Source organism: Mauremys mutica, chromosome 1 (genome assembly GCF_020497125.1).
Source record: "Mauremys mutica isolate MM-2020 ecotype Southern chromosome 1, ASM2049712v1, whole genome shotgun sequence".
NCBI lineage: Eukaryota > Metazoa > Chordata > Testudines > Geoemydidae > Mauremys > Mauremys mutica.
In genome coordinates, this window is record NC_059072.1 from 356,727,238 (window position 1) to 356,745,289 (window position 18,052).

Below are 18,052 nucleotides of genomic sequence, written 5' to 3' on the forward strand. Positions count from 1 at the left end.
CCCCAGACCAGTAATTAAAATCCTCGGAGACTGGGATTTAAAATCCAATCATATCATTGCACTGAGGCTTCTAATGTCCCACCATGGCGAGTGTAATAAGTGTGTGAGCACAAGCACATTTATGTCCATGTCGAAGCTTTTAAGAATAGTTTCCCCACAGGGTGGGGAACAAATAGATCCCTTTTGAAGTCTTTCCGGGCACAAAGCCTTGCACTGACATAACCATTTGTAAGGCATTTAATAGTTATATATATTTATGGAGAGAGAGAGAATATATGAAGAGAGAGAGTATTATTATTTAGTTTCCCTTTTCGCGTTGATACCTTAAGATCAAGGTTAAAAGTGGTTTTGTTCCCCCTAGAAATGAGGCACTTATAAAACAATATGAATAGAGATGTGCTAATGGAATTATACCAGCGCGAGAAATGTGACTGAGCAAACACTCCTGAAACGCCAGGACGCAAGCAGCAAAGACTTTTCCAAGCCAAAAGTACAAAGCCAGGATTATGATGGTCCGTCAAGGGGTAACTACAGCTCTCCCATCTGATACCTCCTGGGGAGCGAATGTATCTGATGGCAGTCCCAAATCAGTTAAATGTTTAAGAAGTGGGTAATGTTGAGGCACATGTACTGTGTCTTGAGGAGTTTTCCTTCTGTGCCCACATAATATCTGGAATCAACTACGTGCATGCTTCATATTTGACAGGTGTGTTCTGCAATGAGCTGCATGCATGCTTTATGTTTGATAGGTGTGTGTAAAGTGCCAGCTTGCTTAACCATTATAATACTGGCACCATTTGAATACGATCTGTCTTCAGTTGTAGGAGACAGAGGGTTCCAAAATATTGCACTATGATTAGAAGGTTGGTTTTTTTTCTTACATGCTTACCCGCTTACAGAATATGTCTGTTGTTTGGGATAGTTCAAGAGAGAATTCTTGTCAAATAATCCAGTGGAATAATTTTCTATTAACAGTTAGGGCCAAATTCCAATCTGAGTTACAATGCTGTAAACCAGGAGTAAGTCCATCGAAGGCAAGTTAGTCCCTCAATTTACACCAGCATAACAGAGCAGAACCTGGTACTTAATTGTATATTTTGGTAAAAACGTTTTATGTGATAGTGAAAATATATAGGCAGGTGTCCAGCGTGTATTATGTTTGAAAAAATCAAATGAAAAAAACAAGTGCAGGACTAGCTTGAGATGCAAAGCCGGTCTCTGAGCAGGCTGGTCCCTGGTAATGGAGACGCAGAAAGGCTTAGCAATAGCTAAGACAGTCATCAATAAGGAGCATAGTAGCAAACTAAGAAAGGAGTGGAAAGATTTAACTCTTTTTCTGGCAGAATTGATGCAAAATTATGGCGATGGGACCAAATTTTTCTCTGAGGAACATCTGAGAAAAAAATGCCTATGCAGGAGACCAGAACAAAGCTCATGCAATAGTTAGGTGCTACTTACGCCCTCAAAATAGCATAGGGTGGAATTTCACCCTTAATAAAGCATACTGAGATACTGTAGCCATTGGTGCAGTAGGAAGAATTTTTAAAAAGATGAAAGAATTTTTGTTAATTTTTTAAATTTAAAACAATCTCCTGTAGTTTAGAACTTTAACACTGCAGTACTGTGTAACTAATCAACCAGTGTATAACTAGGGGCCAACCCTCTCTAGTTTCAGTGGTCTAGGTAAATTAAATACAATAAGCATGTGGACAGAGCAAGGAAGGGACTGGGATTCGGAAGACCTGGAAGCCTCTGTTCCCAGTTCTGATATAGGCCTGCTATGTGACCTTGAACAACTCATTTCTCCTCTCTGTTCCCTTTTCCACACCTTTGTCTGTCTTGTCTATGTACAGTGCAAGCTCTTCTGAGCAGGGATGATTTCTGACTATGGATGAGTTTGTGCCTAGCACAGTGGGGATGAGCACTACCGTAGCACAAATGATGTAAAAATCAGATTTGTTTCAGTTTTAATTACCTGAGGAGGTGGAAGTCAAAGGTTAGGATGATTTTTAAATTATTTCTAAACAGAGCCTTTAATAATGCTACTCCTCTCCTGCAATTGAATAAAGTGCCACCTTAATCAGACTCTGTACTAAATAGGACTTTTAACCTGATAGTACCTATTTAAAAAATGAAAGGTGTTCCTAAAAAACATTGGGGAAGAATAATCACACATACAGGTGATGATCACAGTAAAAACCCTAAGCAGTCCCAGGATTAACCCCAAAGATTTTCTTCCTGCTTTCATAACTTTGGTGTTTAAGCCCAGAAAGGGACTGGTAAATCATCCAGTCTAATGTCCGTTATATCACAGGCCATTAAATTTCATCCTGTTAGCTCTGCATTGAGCCCAACAACTTATTTTGCTAAAGTAAAACTTGTGTTTGGCTAAAGCATGTCATCTAGAAAGGCATCTGGTCCTCGTCTGAAGACATCAAGAGATGGTGAATGCACCACATCCATTAAAAATGTGTTCCTAATATCTAATCTGGATTTGGCTGGCTTCAGGTTCTTGTTTTGCCCTTCTTTGCTAGGTTAAATAGCCCTTTCGAGCCAGGTATTTTCTCCCCATAAAGGTACTTGCAGACTGTAATCAAGTCACCTCTTAAGCCTTTTGATAAGCCCTACAGATTGAGCTCTTTGACAAAAATTAGGAAACTAGTTAGATGGAAATTAAAAGGAACAGTCACAAGAGTGAAATGCCTGCAAGCTGCGTGGAAACTTTTTAAAACAGCGTAATAGAAGCTCAAACTATATGCATCCCCTTAATACAAATTAAAGAAACCAGTAAGAGGACCATAAAAACTCCACCATGGCCAAACAACAGAGTGAAAAAGGCAGTTAGAGACAAAAAGGTATCCTTTAAAAATGGGAAGTCAGATCCTACTGAGAAAAATAGAAAACAGCATAAACTCTGGCAGGTCAAATGTAAAAGTATAATTAGGTAGGCCAAAAAGAATTTGAAGAGCAGGTAGCAGGAGTCTCAAAAACTAACAATTTTTTTAAGTACATCAGAAGCAAGAAGCCTGCCAAACAATCAGTGGGGCCACAGGACAATCAAGGTGCTAAAGGAGCACTCAAGGAAGATGAGGCTGTTGCACAGAAGCTACATGAATTCTTTGCATTGGTCTTCAGTGCAGAGGATGTGAGGGGGATTCCCATAGCTGAGCCATTTGTTTTAGGTGACAAATCTGAGGAACTGTCCCAGATTGAGGTGGTGTTAGAGGAGCTTTTGGAACAAATTGATAAATTAAACAGTAATAAATCACCAGGACCAGATGGCATTCACCCGAGAGTTCTGAAGGAACTCAAATATGAAACAGCAGAACTACTAACTGTGGCATGTAAACTATTGCTTAATCAGCCTCTGTATCAGATGACTGGAGGATAGTACATGTGATGCTGACTTTTAAAAAATGCTTTCGAGGTGATCCTCGCAATTGCAAGCTAGTAACCCTAACTTCAATACCAGTCAAATTGGTTGAAATTATAGTAAAGAACAGAATTATCAGATATGTAGATGAACATGATATGTTGAGGAAGAGTGAACATAGCTTTTGTAAAGGGAAAACATGCCTCACCACATTATTAGAATTCTTTAAGGGGTTCAGCAAACATGGGTGATCCAGTGGATATAATGTAATTGAACTTTCAGAAAGCCTTTGATAAGGTTCCTCACCAAAGGCTCTTAAGAAAAGTAAAGAATCATAGGATAAAAGTGAAGATCCTCTCATGGATCGGTTAAAAGATGGGAAACAAAGAGTAGGAATAAATGGTCAGTTTTCACAATAGAGAGGTAAATATTGATGTCCCCCAGGGATCTGTGCTGGGACCAGTGCTGTTCAACATGTTCATACATGATCTGGAAAGGGGGGTAAACGGTAAGGTATCAAAATTTGCAGACAATACAAAATTACTCAAAATAGTTAAGTCCAAAGCTAACTGCAAAGATTTACAAAGGGATGTCACAAAACTGTGTGACTATAACAAAATGACAGATAAAATTCAGTGTTGATAAATGCAAAGAAGTGCACATTGAAAAACATAATCCCATCTATATGTACAAACTGATGGGGTTGAAACTAGCTAGTGCCACTCAAGAAAGAGATCTTGGAGTCATTATGGATCATTCTTGGAAAACATCTGCTGAATCTGCGGCAGCAGTCAAAAAAGCTAATTGATAGGAACCATTAGGAAAGGAATAGACAATAAGACATAAAATATCATAATGCCACTATACAAATCTATGGTATGCCCACATCTTGAATACTACTTGCTGTTCTGGTCGCCCCATCTCAAAAAAAGTATTTTAGAATTGGCAAAGGTACAGGGAACTGCAACAAAAATGATCAAGAGTATGGAACAGCTTCCATGTGAGGAGATATTAAAAAGATTGGGACTGTTCATCTTGGAGAAGAGACGACGAGGTGGGGGAATGATATGATCAAGGTGTATAAAATAATGAATGGTGTGGAGAAAGTGAAGAAGGAAGGGTTATTTACCCCTTCACATGACACAAGAATAAGGGGTTACCCAGTGAAATTAATAGGCAGCAGATTTAAAACAAACATAAGGAATTACTTCTTCACACAATGCACAGTTAACCTGTGGAACTCATTTCCAGGGGATGTTGTGAAGGCCAGAAGTATAACAGCATTCAGAAAAGAACTAGATAAGTTCATGGAGGATAGGGCCTTCAATGGCTATTAGACAAGATGTTCCTAATATACTTAAAGAAAACTTCTTTCTATTGTCCTTAGCCCTGCCAGCCATGGATTTTTCCCTGATGGCTTGAGCTTCCTTTATCAGTTTTCTACTCTTCTTAACTTCTAATTTGTATCACTTGCTATCTATTTCCCATGCTTTGCATTTGTTATATGTTGCTTTTGTGTTTCTAATTGCTGTTTTTTCTTCACCACTGAACTAGGATGAGCTTTTAGGCAAAGTTGTCTTCTTTCTTGATTGTGGAATCTTGGCTTTTTGGTCATTTAATATTTCTTCTTAAAGAACTCCCAAATTTCATTTTAATTTTTCTGTCTAATTTTTTCCTTCCAATCAATTTTGCTCATGAATTTCCTCAGCGTTTTTAATTGCAGGAAATTAGCCCTTTGGAAACACAAAGTGTACATGTATTGCTGGTTGGACCTATCTTCTGTTAACCCATATGGAATGTAATCTGATCATGATCACTTGTCACTAGGCAACCACTAACTTCCAGTCCAATGATTAATTCATCTTTATCCATCATAATAAGGTCACCAAATGAAATTAATAGGCAGCAGGTTTAAAACAAATAAAAGGAAGTTCTTCTTCACGCAGTGCACAGTCAACTTGTGGAACTCCTTACCTGAGGAGGTTGTGAAGGCTGGGACTATAACAGCGTTTAAAAGGGAACTGGATAAATTCATGGTGGCTAAGTCCATTAATGGCTATTAGCCAGGATGGGTAAAAATGGTGTCCCTAGCCTCTGTTCATCAGAGGATGGAGATGGATGGCAGGAGAGAGATCACTTGATCATTGCCTGTTAGGTTCACTCCCTCTGGGGCACCTGGCATTGGCCACTGTCGGTAGACAGATACTGGGCTAGATGGACCTTTGGTCTGACCCGGTACGGCCTTTCTTACGTTCTTATGTTATGTTCTTAAAACAGAGTTATATTGTGTTTGGTGCAATACCCGTTTGCATTAGAAGATTATCATCTATAATTCCTAGAAGCTCTAATGATGTGTTACTAGTGGCTGCATGAGACCTCCAGCATATGTCTCCCAAATTCAAGTCCCTCATAACTACACAGTTTGGTTTTCCACACAAAACAGAGAGGTATAGCAGGAATAACTCATCCTGGTTTGATTCAGTACTTCTGTATAGACCAGACCCCCAGCAGTACTCCCTCCCTTCTTAGCTCATTGATCCATATGCATTCAGCACACTGCACTTCTATCAATAACTCCAAAACAGGTATTAATGTCTTTAATGTTGAGTGCCACTATTCCCCTTATCCTCCCTGAACAGATTATAACCCGTGATTGTAACATTTGGATCAAGCAGATTGTCCCACCAGATTTTAGAATGGCCAATTATATCAAATTTCTTCCCATCAATGAGAATTTCTAATTCCTCTTGCTTGCTACCCAGACTCCTGGCACTGGTATATAAATCATTGGAAAAAAAAGTCTTCTCTTCGGATTCTTTGTTGCATTGATTTAATTTGTCCATGACATGGCTGAGTTTGAGTTTGTACCACATTTGCCTTCTTAGCATCCTCCCCTTGCATTTCTAGTTTGACACCTTCCTGACTGCTCCAGCTAGTCTCCAGCGGAGAAATTGAGTCCTCTACCCATGAGATTCAGGCCTTCCTGTTTATATAGCACCCGCTCTGACTGAAATGTGGCCCAATGTGCCACAAAACCAATACATTCAGCTAGTTGTGCAGCCAGTGGTTCACCTCCAGTATTTCTTCCTTCTGCGGTTCATGCTTCCTTGGAAGGGTCTTTGGAAAGATGCTTTAAGAGAAATGTCAGAGTCTCTCTCATGCCCTGACATGAGGACCTGTATAAATCATGTCAGAGACTTGGGGCTTTCTCCTTCATCCCTTACTTGATGAGCTCCCACTGACTTCAATGGGAGATTTATCCTTGAGTACCGGCTGAGGGTCAAGCCCTTATTGTCAAATCAAAATGTGGGTTTGGAACTGGTTTATGAGGAAACAGACAAAACAAGGTGTAGGGGAGAGAAGACACTTGTCTTTGGGCTGCATTCTGCCCTCATTGACGTTTGTGTGTAATCCTATGGAAGTTGGTGTTTTCCTGGGTGCAACTGAGGGCAGAATTTGCCTTGATATGTAAATACACTGAGAGGGGTCAGTGGAATCCTAAGTGGGGAAAAATACCCATGGACATCTACAGGAGTTTTGCCTAAGTGAAGGACAAGCAGGGATGGGTTCTAAAAGATCTAGGGTGTAATAGTCAAATGTTCCTACAGGTCCTAAATCATTCTGGCACTCTTGAAAATTTTACCCCATATCTTCCCTTGATGGGATATGCACATCTCCTACGGTGTGTGTGTACCCAGTGAAATCCAAGCTGCTGGAAGCATCACTTGAAGGAAGAAGGCCAGACTCTTAGCAGGAATAAATAAATGGAGCTACAGCAGTTTACTCCAGCTGAGGATCTGGCCATGATGTGGTCCTTTTATCTTTCAAAAAAAACCCAAAACACCCCAAATTTGATAGGATTACGGGTCTGCAGTGGCTACTTTATGGCAGCAAAAGCTGTTTAATGTTAATACTGTATGTTAAAAGCTACCTGTGAAATATTTGTGCCTTATTGATTTAAAAACAGGTTTATTTTACTGGAAAAAAGGGTGATCATGCTAATTCAATCACTGAGGACTCGGGAGGACAGAAGTCTTTGTATATTACTTTAACTAGCCATGTAGAGCAATAATAATGTCACTGCTTGTCAAAGCTGATGGCTGATGACATTGTGTAATCCCCAGCAAGTAATACGGGCTGCTATCTCCTGGCGAATTCTTGGCTATTTTGGTGCTCAAAACAAGGCCTTGGAGAGAAGTAACTGTAGTGGCAAATTGGTTTTAGCACACCTGAGTGTGTGGGCAGTGCATGTAATTAGTTTCAGTGTCTGTCAGGTCTGAGGAGCTGGCTGTGGGTCCAGAAAGAGGCACTGGCATTCAGTGTGTCTTTCTTGGGCATCCCCAGCAGCATCCATCTTTATAGGTTTAGGTTTCCCCAGTTCTGTGTGGAATAAGAGAACTGTGTTTGCCCGAAAGAAACTGTGGACCTGACCCTGGAAAACCTTGCTCTCTTAGAACAGAATTCTGCCCTGAATTCCACCAAGCGTGCTGGGATGCAGTGCCTGCAAGCTGTGCTGTGGGTTGGGTCCCTAGGAGGAATTCAGCTAGAAAGACACCTGGCAGCACACACCCGACTGGGAGCTGCACCAGCCGTTCAGAGAGGGGGCAGTGTGCTCCCTGCTGTATGCCTAGCCGTTCATGGTGAAGCTACCTCTCCCTGCCCAATTTCAGACAGCTAATGCTCTGGGAGATCGTCAGGAGTAGGGACTTCCCTCCCCAAGGAGATTCTGGCTAACCCCGGAGAAGTGGCACCGGGGTTGGGGGGGAGGGGGCCAGAGTTCCTTGTGCTTTCGCCTCACCTGCACAATAGCAGGAAGCCCTGACTGTGAAATGAGTGACTCTGCTTCTGTCAGTCTGGTTTTTACCTTGGAGTTTATGTTATACAAGTGAAAATTAAAAGCCTTTGCCAGCTGGTGAAGATGATTGTTCTGTTTGTACCACAGTGGCTCTGCTGACAGTTGTGTGGGTTACAATAGTTATCATTATCGTCCTGTGATGCCTTCAGTTGGTGCATGAACAAAGGAAAGGAGGATTAGTGGGTGTCTCATTTGGGTGGCTCCCCTGAATTTTAATTATTCTGTTCAGGCTTCTTTGCAAACAGCAGCTCTCACTAACGGCACCAGGACAGGGATGGTCTCGTGATGATTCCCAACAGATACTTCATCCATGTCACGGACACCAAAGAAGGGTGATCTATGAAAGAGCGCGTCAGGACTAGAACAATGAGAGGAGGTCTGGACTAGGTCCATTCGTAGAACTGCAGTCTGTATGATAGTTCGCAGAACATCCAATTATACTGTGTGCCAGGTTCCAACTAATGCAATTTATTCTCCTCTGTCCACCTCTGCCAGAAAAGTAATTACCTACTGATGTACATATAGCCCCATCAGTGTTGTTTGAGCCCCTCATAACATCACTGTGAGGTGCTGAAGTATTATCCCCATTGTACAGAAGAAACAGGTATTGAGAGAGAAACAGAAATGACTTGCCCCAAGGTCTTGCCTGGAGTCTGGCAGAGCTGGGAATGGACCCCAGACATTGGTACCAATGCTCAGGCATGTTGCTGGGTCCCATCTCAGCAGCTTGTGACTTAGACAAGAAAGTCACGATAAAATCACCACTAAAGATCCTTATCTGCCCCAACCCCTGCCCACTCCCATCTTTGCAGGAAGCTTGGGAAAGCTTCAGTCTCTCCTACATTCTGTGCATAGGATTGTCCTTTTCATGTGGCATTTTCCCCCCACTAGGAGCTATTAAAAACTTGCCACCGAATAAAACAGCATAATTCTGTGCGGTGCCGGTACCCACCCATCCTGAGCCCTATTGACAGTTATCTGGAATCTGAAGGAATTCAAGACAAATTGTTAAGAGGATGGAGTTAATAAAATTTGAAAAATTGAGACCTGTCACTCCACTAAACTTTTTTCAATACCACTGACAGAAACATATTTCCCCAATGAGTGACCTTATGCAGCTGCTCCGGTGCCTCGTTGCTGCACTGATGCTAGGAGTGAACTAGCATGCTATTTATCAAATATTATAAGCTAGAGCCTACTAATATGAACAGGGGAAGGGGGAGGTGGGTGCCTTGCACAGCCTGGGGTGTTGCCCAGGTGTTGATCCTCAGCTAGAGACAGCTAGTGGGAGGTGACAAATTGCCTACTATTAAGGATCTAAAGGTTGGAGCCCTCTCAGGGTGCACACAATAGATTGCCAAGACTGCTCTGTCCAAAAGGCTCTGCTCTCTGGGCCAGCTGCTTGGCTTGTGGGGAGGGAGGGGGGCAGAAGGGGGGAAGGCGAAGGAAGGTCAGGCCAGGGCCCTTATGAACTAGTAGCCACTTTTGTGTTCTATTAGCAAACGGAGTGACACTGTTATTTATTAAAGCGTAATATTTTATTGAGGTGAAATCGACCAGTTGTATGAGTCAGGTTCTATCAATTATTGCGGCAATTAGTCAAGTCATCAAAGCCATTAACAGGGGGATTAGGCCAATATTGGATAGCCATTATTGATAGATCCAGGGCAAAAAGAAACCCTCGGCCTTCCTGAAATGAAGGCAGACCTGGCCTCCAGGGTATCTTCATTTGGAGAGCCCATAAAACTTTTCCCCACTCCCTGCCCAAACTAACACAAACTGAAGGTGTTTTTAAAAACATCAGGGCTGCAGGTGCATTTTGGGGCCACTGTCTCTTTAAAAGATATTGAGTGGCCAGCCCAGGCAGTATACAATCTCACCTGTCCCAGTCATATTCTTTATTTGCAATGACAAGGCTTGCAATAGAAATTACTCTGTGTCGAATGTTTATGGAGCACATTTTTCATTCTGTAAGCAAATATAGATCCCCGATGCCAGCGCTTAAAAATGGCTAATCTCTCCAGTTCGTGATAGCAAAGAGCCCTCTCAGCGACAGCTCTTCAGTTTAATATGATTGCTGCTCACTGTTCCTGAGTGCGGATAGTGTGCTTTGTGCGGCAGACTACATTGTAGAGGCAAAAATAGAGCCTCATCAGTATATGTTAATTGAAGCAACCGAGTGCTCGTTTCTGAGTTTGCTCTTCCAAATAACCCATGTAGACTAGTGGGAAGGAAAGAAGGGCAATATTTATAAAAGCTTGGTCTAGTTGAGGGGATGGCATAATACTGCTTTGGTGCTTTGCATTTTTTCTTAGCACTGTACAGATATTTACAGTCTACCCCTCCCAGGTACCCCTGTAAATGTTATCCCCATTTTACAGATGGGCAAACAGACAATGAGTCGTTGTCAGAGCCACTGAGTAGAACTCTGGAATCCCTTGCTCCAGGCCCTCTGTGCTTTATCCACACAACGTCTCTGCTTGTCAGGGTTTCACAGACCACTCTCATTTCAGAAGATATTGACTGGCTAGTTCATTCAAGCTTGCTGGGTAGAGCCTCAGAGCTTTGAGTTACAGGCAGATTGGATATTTTCGTAGCCCTTGTTTTCTGGTTGGAGAGATGTATCTCTGCCTTTGCAAGTATATCGTGAAATGCTAGGATACACTGAGGTCTCTGATGCTTGTATCATTGACTACTTCCCTAGACATCCTTATTACATCTGCCAATCCTAATCTTGGACCACCATAGCTAGTGGACCATATTTTGCCCTCCATGCCACCAAGGCATTGGGGATCAGTTGATTTGACCTTTTTGCTATCCCTAGTTCAGTCTGGTTCAGATGGTGATGGGGCGGTGGGAAGCTTTCTCAGAGTTAGGACATTGTATGTAGAGCTTCTTTCATGAGGGTGCCTATCGGAGTCTCTCTGACTGTTTTTGTAACTCACAAAGAGATTAGTTGCCCCGATGAAGAAGAACCACTGCTGAAATGCAGTCACTTCTGTGGCAGAAGGCAGCAGCTGTTAAACAGGCCACAGCAATCCTAGACAACAGTTCAGACCCGGAAGTGAAGAAGAATACCGTATCCAATTGAAATTGCAGTAGTTCCATGGAGCTGCCATAGCTGGTGCTTTTATGAAGCTATGTTTTGTTTCGGGCACTCCATGTGCTTTCATCATCACAACAGCTTTCCCCTGCCAAGCTGATTGTTACAGTGACACTCTCCTTTTGTTGTTCCCCTGACATCCTTACGTGTGCTGGTTGTACATTGTCCCTTTCTGATCTGAATACCCTTCAGAGCAAAGGTTAGAAGAGGACACTGGAGAGCGTGGGGGTTGCAAGTTGTGCTTCATGTTTATTCTGCCCCATGTTTGAACTCTGATCCCTCCTTTTCCCCCTGCGATCAGGTGCCAGCCCCCTGCAGAGGAATGAAATGGGGCACACACCACTGGATTATGCCCGTGACGGGGAGGTCATGAAACTTCTGAAAGCTTCGGAAACAAAGGTGAGTCTGATTCAGGTGACTTACTATTTCCTCTTCAGGCTTCAACAAGGGGGCCTGTTCCAGCCCCTACGCGCCTTCTGGAAGGATATCTTAGCATGGTTACATCTCTGATCCTTTCGGTGTCTCTGGAATGACATACAGGGTATCTTCAGAAATGACTTAGTTATATGATGTATAACTCAAAAGTGTTAAAATTATCTTCAGATATATCTGTGGCTGCCTGTTCTGCCCCTTGTGTTGCTTTTCGTGGCTTATCGTTGAGCTGCATACCACAGATAAGATCACCTGTTGCCTGCTTACCCCAGTAGCCTCTAGGCAGAGTATGGTAAAATCAGATTGCTGTCTCCATCTTCTCTTCTGAAACGCCTGGGATTTGTGAGTTCAAGACAGATCCTTCTATGAGGTCTCACCTAGCGCTGGAGTCTCAGAACTGGGATCTGGGAACTCCTAAGCATCGGTCTTAACTTCTGGAATGGCCTTGGGCCGTTCACCTAACCTCTCCCAGAGTCATTTTCTCCCTTGATACAGTGGAGTCATACATACTGACAAGGGTGTGTTTGTAAAGGGGAGAAAAAAACCCACAATTGCAGTAATTGACATCAGCAGTTGCAGTAAAGGGTCCAGGAAGTGAATAGGCCTGGAGCGGGGGATGCTTGCAGTGCCATTATGTCCATTTTATATATGGGGGAATGGAGACACAGAGAGGCTAAGTGACTTACCCAAGGTCATACAGATGAGTCTGGCAGAGCAGAGAATTGAACTTGGATCTCCTCCATCCTTCTTCTCTTCCTTGTAATGATAAAGCTCCTGGTCATTAGATAGGGAGAACTGATGCCCGTATTAAACAGCATTTAAAGCTATTAGGTACAAGTATTTATTAAAATAGTAATGACATCATTATGAAGTAGTAATAATGATTTGCCCTTCTGGAGTGCTGTTCTTCCCAGAATCTCAAGTCACCCAGTGCATTAAGCTTAACAACCCCCCTGTGCAGTGGGTAAGTATCAGTGTACCCATTTTACAGATAGGGAAGCTGAGGTCCATACAGGTTAAGGCCCATGTTTTCAAAAGTGGCCTCTAATTTGGGATGCCTCCATTTTTGGTTACCCAGCTTTAGACATTGAATTTGCCGTCTTGAAGATGTGGGCCTAAAAACCTGTCTAATCCGGGAAAATGAGAGGTGTGTTAAACTGTGTTAACTAGCCTGCTAATTACATGGTTTTAAGCAAAGCCTAACATTTAGTGTAGACAAAGTAAAACCACATTCACTGTCCATGGTCAAACCTAGAGCCAAGGTCGCAGAGGAAGTCTTTGGTGGAGCTAAGAGTAGAAGCCAGGTCTCCTGGCCACTAGTCTCCTGCTCTAACTACTAGACTAATGCCGCGCCCTCTAACTCTATGCACTGCTGTTACAAGGAGGAAGAGCTTGAATGTGGCATTTCCCCATAGAACTGGTGCTTCCCGTATTAGCCCAGGGCATTGCTTGGAGTGAGCTGTAACAGTCAGGGCTGCTCTTAGGAAGTTTTAAAACAGAAATGTTGAGAACAAAATTCTTAAATCATTGAGAGGAGAAAAAAATCATCTCTTGGTTAAATGGCCTCTGGAGTCCAGTGTCAGCGAGTGAGTAGATGGAGGAGAGAGAGGAGATAAATATATGTGGAGGTTGCTGATGAAAATGATTCAGGGTATATATAAAACATAAGTCGGTGCAGCTGGTTTGTGATGAATATTCTGCTGAGGGGGATGTGGTGGTAGCAGGGTTACATTCCCACTCCTGCATCTGCATTCCACTGAGAGTCTTTGAGAATTTATTTCTCATTTTAATCACAGTTGGAGAATGAATTGACAGGACTATTCACCAGATAGACATATCACATATATTTTATTTACATATCCTGGTGACAGAGTAACAAGGAGTTTTCATATGTATTTTTAAATCTGTTTTTAAAAAGAGTTCTGTGCATTGTTATAAGAATCTTGTTTTGTGTATAGACCAGCTGATTCATGTTGCTAAACAAGCTAATGAAACTTGAATGTATTGCCAAACAGACAGGGCTAAGTGCAAAGGGATAGGCCAAAGTAGGTAAATAGGTGGTAAAGAGGCCAGGTTCTTGTGTGACTTTTACTGCTGGTGAAAGCTGGCAGATTAACAGCCCTGAAGACTGAAGTCCTTATATTTATCCCCAGAATAGGGGAAATGAAGGCATCTTTCCCAACATTAGCTTGATGGTGTGCCTCAACTCAGTTAGTCGCTGTGCCAGTTCTGTTCTTGACCTCTCTGCTGAGACTGCCAGTAGGAAAGCCAGTACTGACCAATGTTTCTGGTGACTTCAGGCTTGTCTAAAGCTGCACATCCCTGTCACAGCCAGAACTAGAACGTAGATCTCCTGTATCCCAGACATCTTCTTAAACCACTAGGCCCCCGTGTTCCTGATGGCTTCTTCTCAGGCCATGCCCTTTCTGTTTTGGACATCCCTATGCAGAGCGTCCATCCATGGAGTCGCACAGTCAAAGATAGAGCAGGATCCTAATAACCTCATAAGAAGCAACTATCTCGAGCCAAATTAATCCTTGCTGTAACAGAGTTACTCCAGGAATAGATTTGGCCCATGATATGAATGATCGGCCACCCAAAATCTCCAAAGACTGCCATTACTTAAATAGCTTAGTTTGTATCCCTGACACGTTTTCCAGCTGAAAACAAATATATAATCCTAGTTTATTTAATTTTTTTAATTCCTTTTCCTGTAATGTAAAAGAGGTTGTGTCCTACACATGCCCAGGTTCTCTGCAGACATTCAGCCTCACCAGCAGCTGTGCTTTTGAACCTCTGTTCTTTGAATATTTTCCCGTAAATGAAATCATGGCTGGGAGGGGTGCCATACTGGATAAAGAATAATAAAAGCCAGTGATCACAATTACCAGGCTCGTATTAGCAACTGGGAGCCAGGGATTGCTATCTCAAGGTGAGGTCTGACAAAGCTAATAAAGTGCGTCTCTTATTAAAAAGATGGGTTCTCCTCCTTTACATTTGGCACTATGTCACAAGAACCTCTTAGCCCAGGTGAACCTAGGAGCTTTGTTGCCTCCTGCCTAGCATGAGAAGAGCAGAGTATCAGTCTCTGCATCTCTTTCAGAGCACGTAACACTGGTGTAATCCACTTACATGGCAATGATGTTCCATAAAAGTTTAATCAGAAGAACTAGAGATCAGTTATCGGAGGAGGAAAACAGTCCCCATTCATAGCACTTCACGTCGTGTAATGGGGTGTCACTTTCACTGGTGGCTGGTTACCTGCCCAGAGAACATTTGACTAAAGTCAAATGGAAACAAGGTCAGGCTCTCTTTGTGGTTTCCTCTCTGGTAGTGCCAGTGTAGCAGTAACACAATGCGTGGCCGCGCATTGCATGAGCCCTGGCTTTCACTGACTGCCCCAGTCACTGATCATGGGCGTTCATTGGTCTCAGGGTGACAGGAAGGAGGCAAGCAGTGCAGATTAAGGAACAATTATGACTTGCTTTGTAGGGAGCCTTGTCCAGTCGTGCACAGGGAGAAAAATGGTTGGTGTCAAAAATCAGTGAAAGTTATGTCTTGCTACTAAACAGAGAGTGAGATCCTGACCCCCCACTCCAGCCCCTCTGTGGGTAAAAAGGCTGGAGCAGTGTGAAGGGGCTCTAAAATCCCCAGTTCAGACTGGAGGAGGAGTCCTCTGGCACAGACACCGATGAGACAGACGTAAGGCTGCCTCCTGAGGACTGGTGCTGGTGTAGGGAGAGTGCCAGGGATGGGGGGGTGTTGCGAGTCCTGTTGCAGCCCACAGCCCTGCAGACATTCAGAGCTGTGCTGCAGCCCATAGAGAAGTCCAGGGCTGAGTTACACCAGGGGCCTCTCCAGCCCTGGAATAGCCAAAAATTAGGAGGGCAGAAAGTTGGTTTAAAGCCCCTGGAACCCCACACCCTCCTGGGCTGCAAGGTCTTTGCGGTGCCTCTTAGAATCACAGGACAGAGTCACACCAAAAGAACTAATGAAGGCAGGTCCCAGCACTTCAGTCTTTCCTCCAAAACTTCGGCAGGTTGCTGTCATCAGCTATGTCATTGTCTCCGTGACCCTCTGCAGTCCTTGCCCTGTCATCACCCTTGTGGCTAAGAGTCGTTTTCTAAGGCAGAAGAAGTGCTGTACTTCATCCAACTAGTCTGGGCACAAGCCCAGCCCTCTCTTGGAACATCAGCTCCACCACATTGCAGGCCTTTGGAGCAAGAGTTTTGCTTCTGCCCCCAAATTTTAGACTTCAGTGTGTTAAATTGAAAACAAAACAAACAATTAATAGATTCTAAGGCCAGAAGGGACTGTTTTATCATCTAGTCTGACCTCCTGAATGACACAGAGAACTTCCCCACAATAATTCCTAGAGCAGAAAAACATCCAAACTTGATTTTAAAATTGTCAGAATGCACAGTGACTCTTGGTAAATTGTTCCAATGGCTAACTATTCTCACTGTTAAATATGTATGCCTTATTTCCAGTCTCAATTTGTCTAGCTTCCACTTCCAGCCATTGGATCGTGTTATACCTTTCTCTGCTAAATTAAAGAGCCCATTATGAAATATTTGTTTCCCATGTAGGTATTTATAGACTGTACTCAGTTCCCCTTAACCTTCTCTTTGTTAAGCTAAACAGACTGAGCTCCTTGAATCTATCACTATAAGGCAGGTTTTCTAATCCTTTAATCATTCTTGTGGCTCTTCTCTGAACCCTCTCTAATTTATCAATTTCCTTCTTGAATTGTGGGCACCAGAACTGGACACAGGATTCCAACAGTGGTTACACCAGTGCCAAATACAGAGGTGAAATAAAACTCTCTGCTCCTTCTTGAGATTCCTATTTATACACCCCAGGATCACAGTAGCTCTTTGGCCATAGCATCACATTTGGGAGCTCATATTCAGCTGATTATCCACCACAACCCCCACATCTTTTTCAGTCATTACTTCTCGGGATAAAGTCCCCTATCCTGTAACTATGGCTGACATTCTTTGTTCCCGGATATAGGGCATTTACATTTAGCCATATTAAAACACACATTCTTTGCACCCACTTTACCAGGCGATCTAAATCTCTGTGAATCAGTGATATGTCCTCTTCATTATTTACCATTCCCCCAATTTTGTGTCATCTGCAAACTTTATCAGTAATGTTTTAATGTTTTCTTCCAGGTCCTTGATAAAGATGTTAAATAGCATAGAGCCAAGAACCAATCCCTGTGAGACCCTTCTGGGACCACTTGATGATGATTCCCCAATTAGTTACATTATGAGACCTATCAGTTAGCCAGTTTTTAATCCATTTAATGTGTGCCATGTTAATTTTATGTCATTCTTGTTTTTGAATCAATGTGTTGTGCAGTACCAAATCAAATACCTTACAGAAGTCTTAAGTATGTTGCGAACCTAGTGAGCAGCGAAGAGAGAAGACCCAAACAGAGGGAGTTTGTGTGGGCGTTTGCCACGGGGGAGTGCCTACAGAGTTTCTGCTTTTCAGGCTTCTACAAGCAGTAAATACATTATCCGAGGAGGCTCTTGATACATTACAAGGTAGAAAAAATGGATAGTGAGGGATCTGCTGTTATGACCTGCACAGGATGTGCCATGTGTGTCTTTCTCTTAGAGAAGAGAAGTGACTTGGTCTGTGCGAAGTGTCAGCTGGTCTCCATACTGGAAGCAAAGGTCAGAGGACTGGAGGTCCAAGTATCGACCCTGCATTGCATCAGAGAAAATGAAGACTTCCTGGATGGAAGTCAGGATTTGGTACTGCGGGCACAGCATGCCAAAGAATCAGGGAGGGCAGTGGAGGGGGGACTGAAGAACAGTGAAGAAAATTGGAAAGGAGTTGAAGGGGGCTGGTAGTTCCTAAAAGATGTAAGAATGGAGGCTCAACATCAAGCTATTCCGCTGCAGAGGAAGGAAAAGAAGAGCCAGAGGAGGTTAGTGTGGCTGCACAAGGAGCTTTTGAGTTATTTAAAAACCAAAAGGGATACATACAGGAAATGGAAAGAGGGGCATGTCACCGAGGAAGTATACATGGGAATAGCATGAGTGTGTAGGGACAGAATCAGGAAAGCCAGGGCAAAGAATGAGTTCTAGCTGACAAAGAATGTAAGGGACAACCAGAAGGAGTTCTTCAGATATGTCAGACAAAAAAGAAAGATCAAGGACGGTGTGGGTCTGCTGCCCAGTGTTGAAGGTGAGCTGGTAACGGAAGATGATAGGAAAGCAGAGCTGCTCAGTACCTACTTTGCTTCAGTCTTCTCACAAAAAAATAACAT

General features: G+C 43.0%; 1 protein-coding gene across 1 annotated transcript in view; it reads left to right on the forward strand.

Annotated features, from left to right (window-relative positions):
- Positions 1 to 18,052, forward strand: part of CLPB (caseinolytic mitochondrial matrix peptidase chaperone subunit B) — a 127,749-nt gene that overhangs the window by 63,514 nt on the left and 46,183 nt on the right. Inside the window, exon 6 of the mRNA XM_045023055.1 lies at positions 11,633 to 11,730. Coding sequence (XP_044878990.1) covers positions 11,633 to 11,730 — 98 coding nt within the window. The remainder of the gene's footprint in view (positions 1 to 11,632; positions 11,731 to 18,052) is intronic.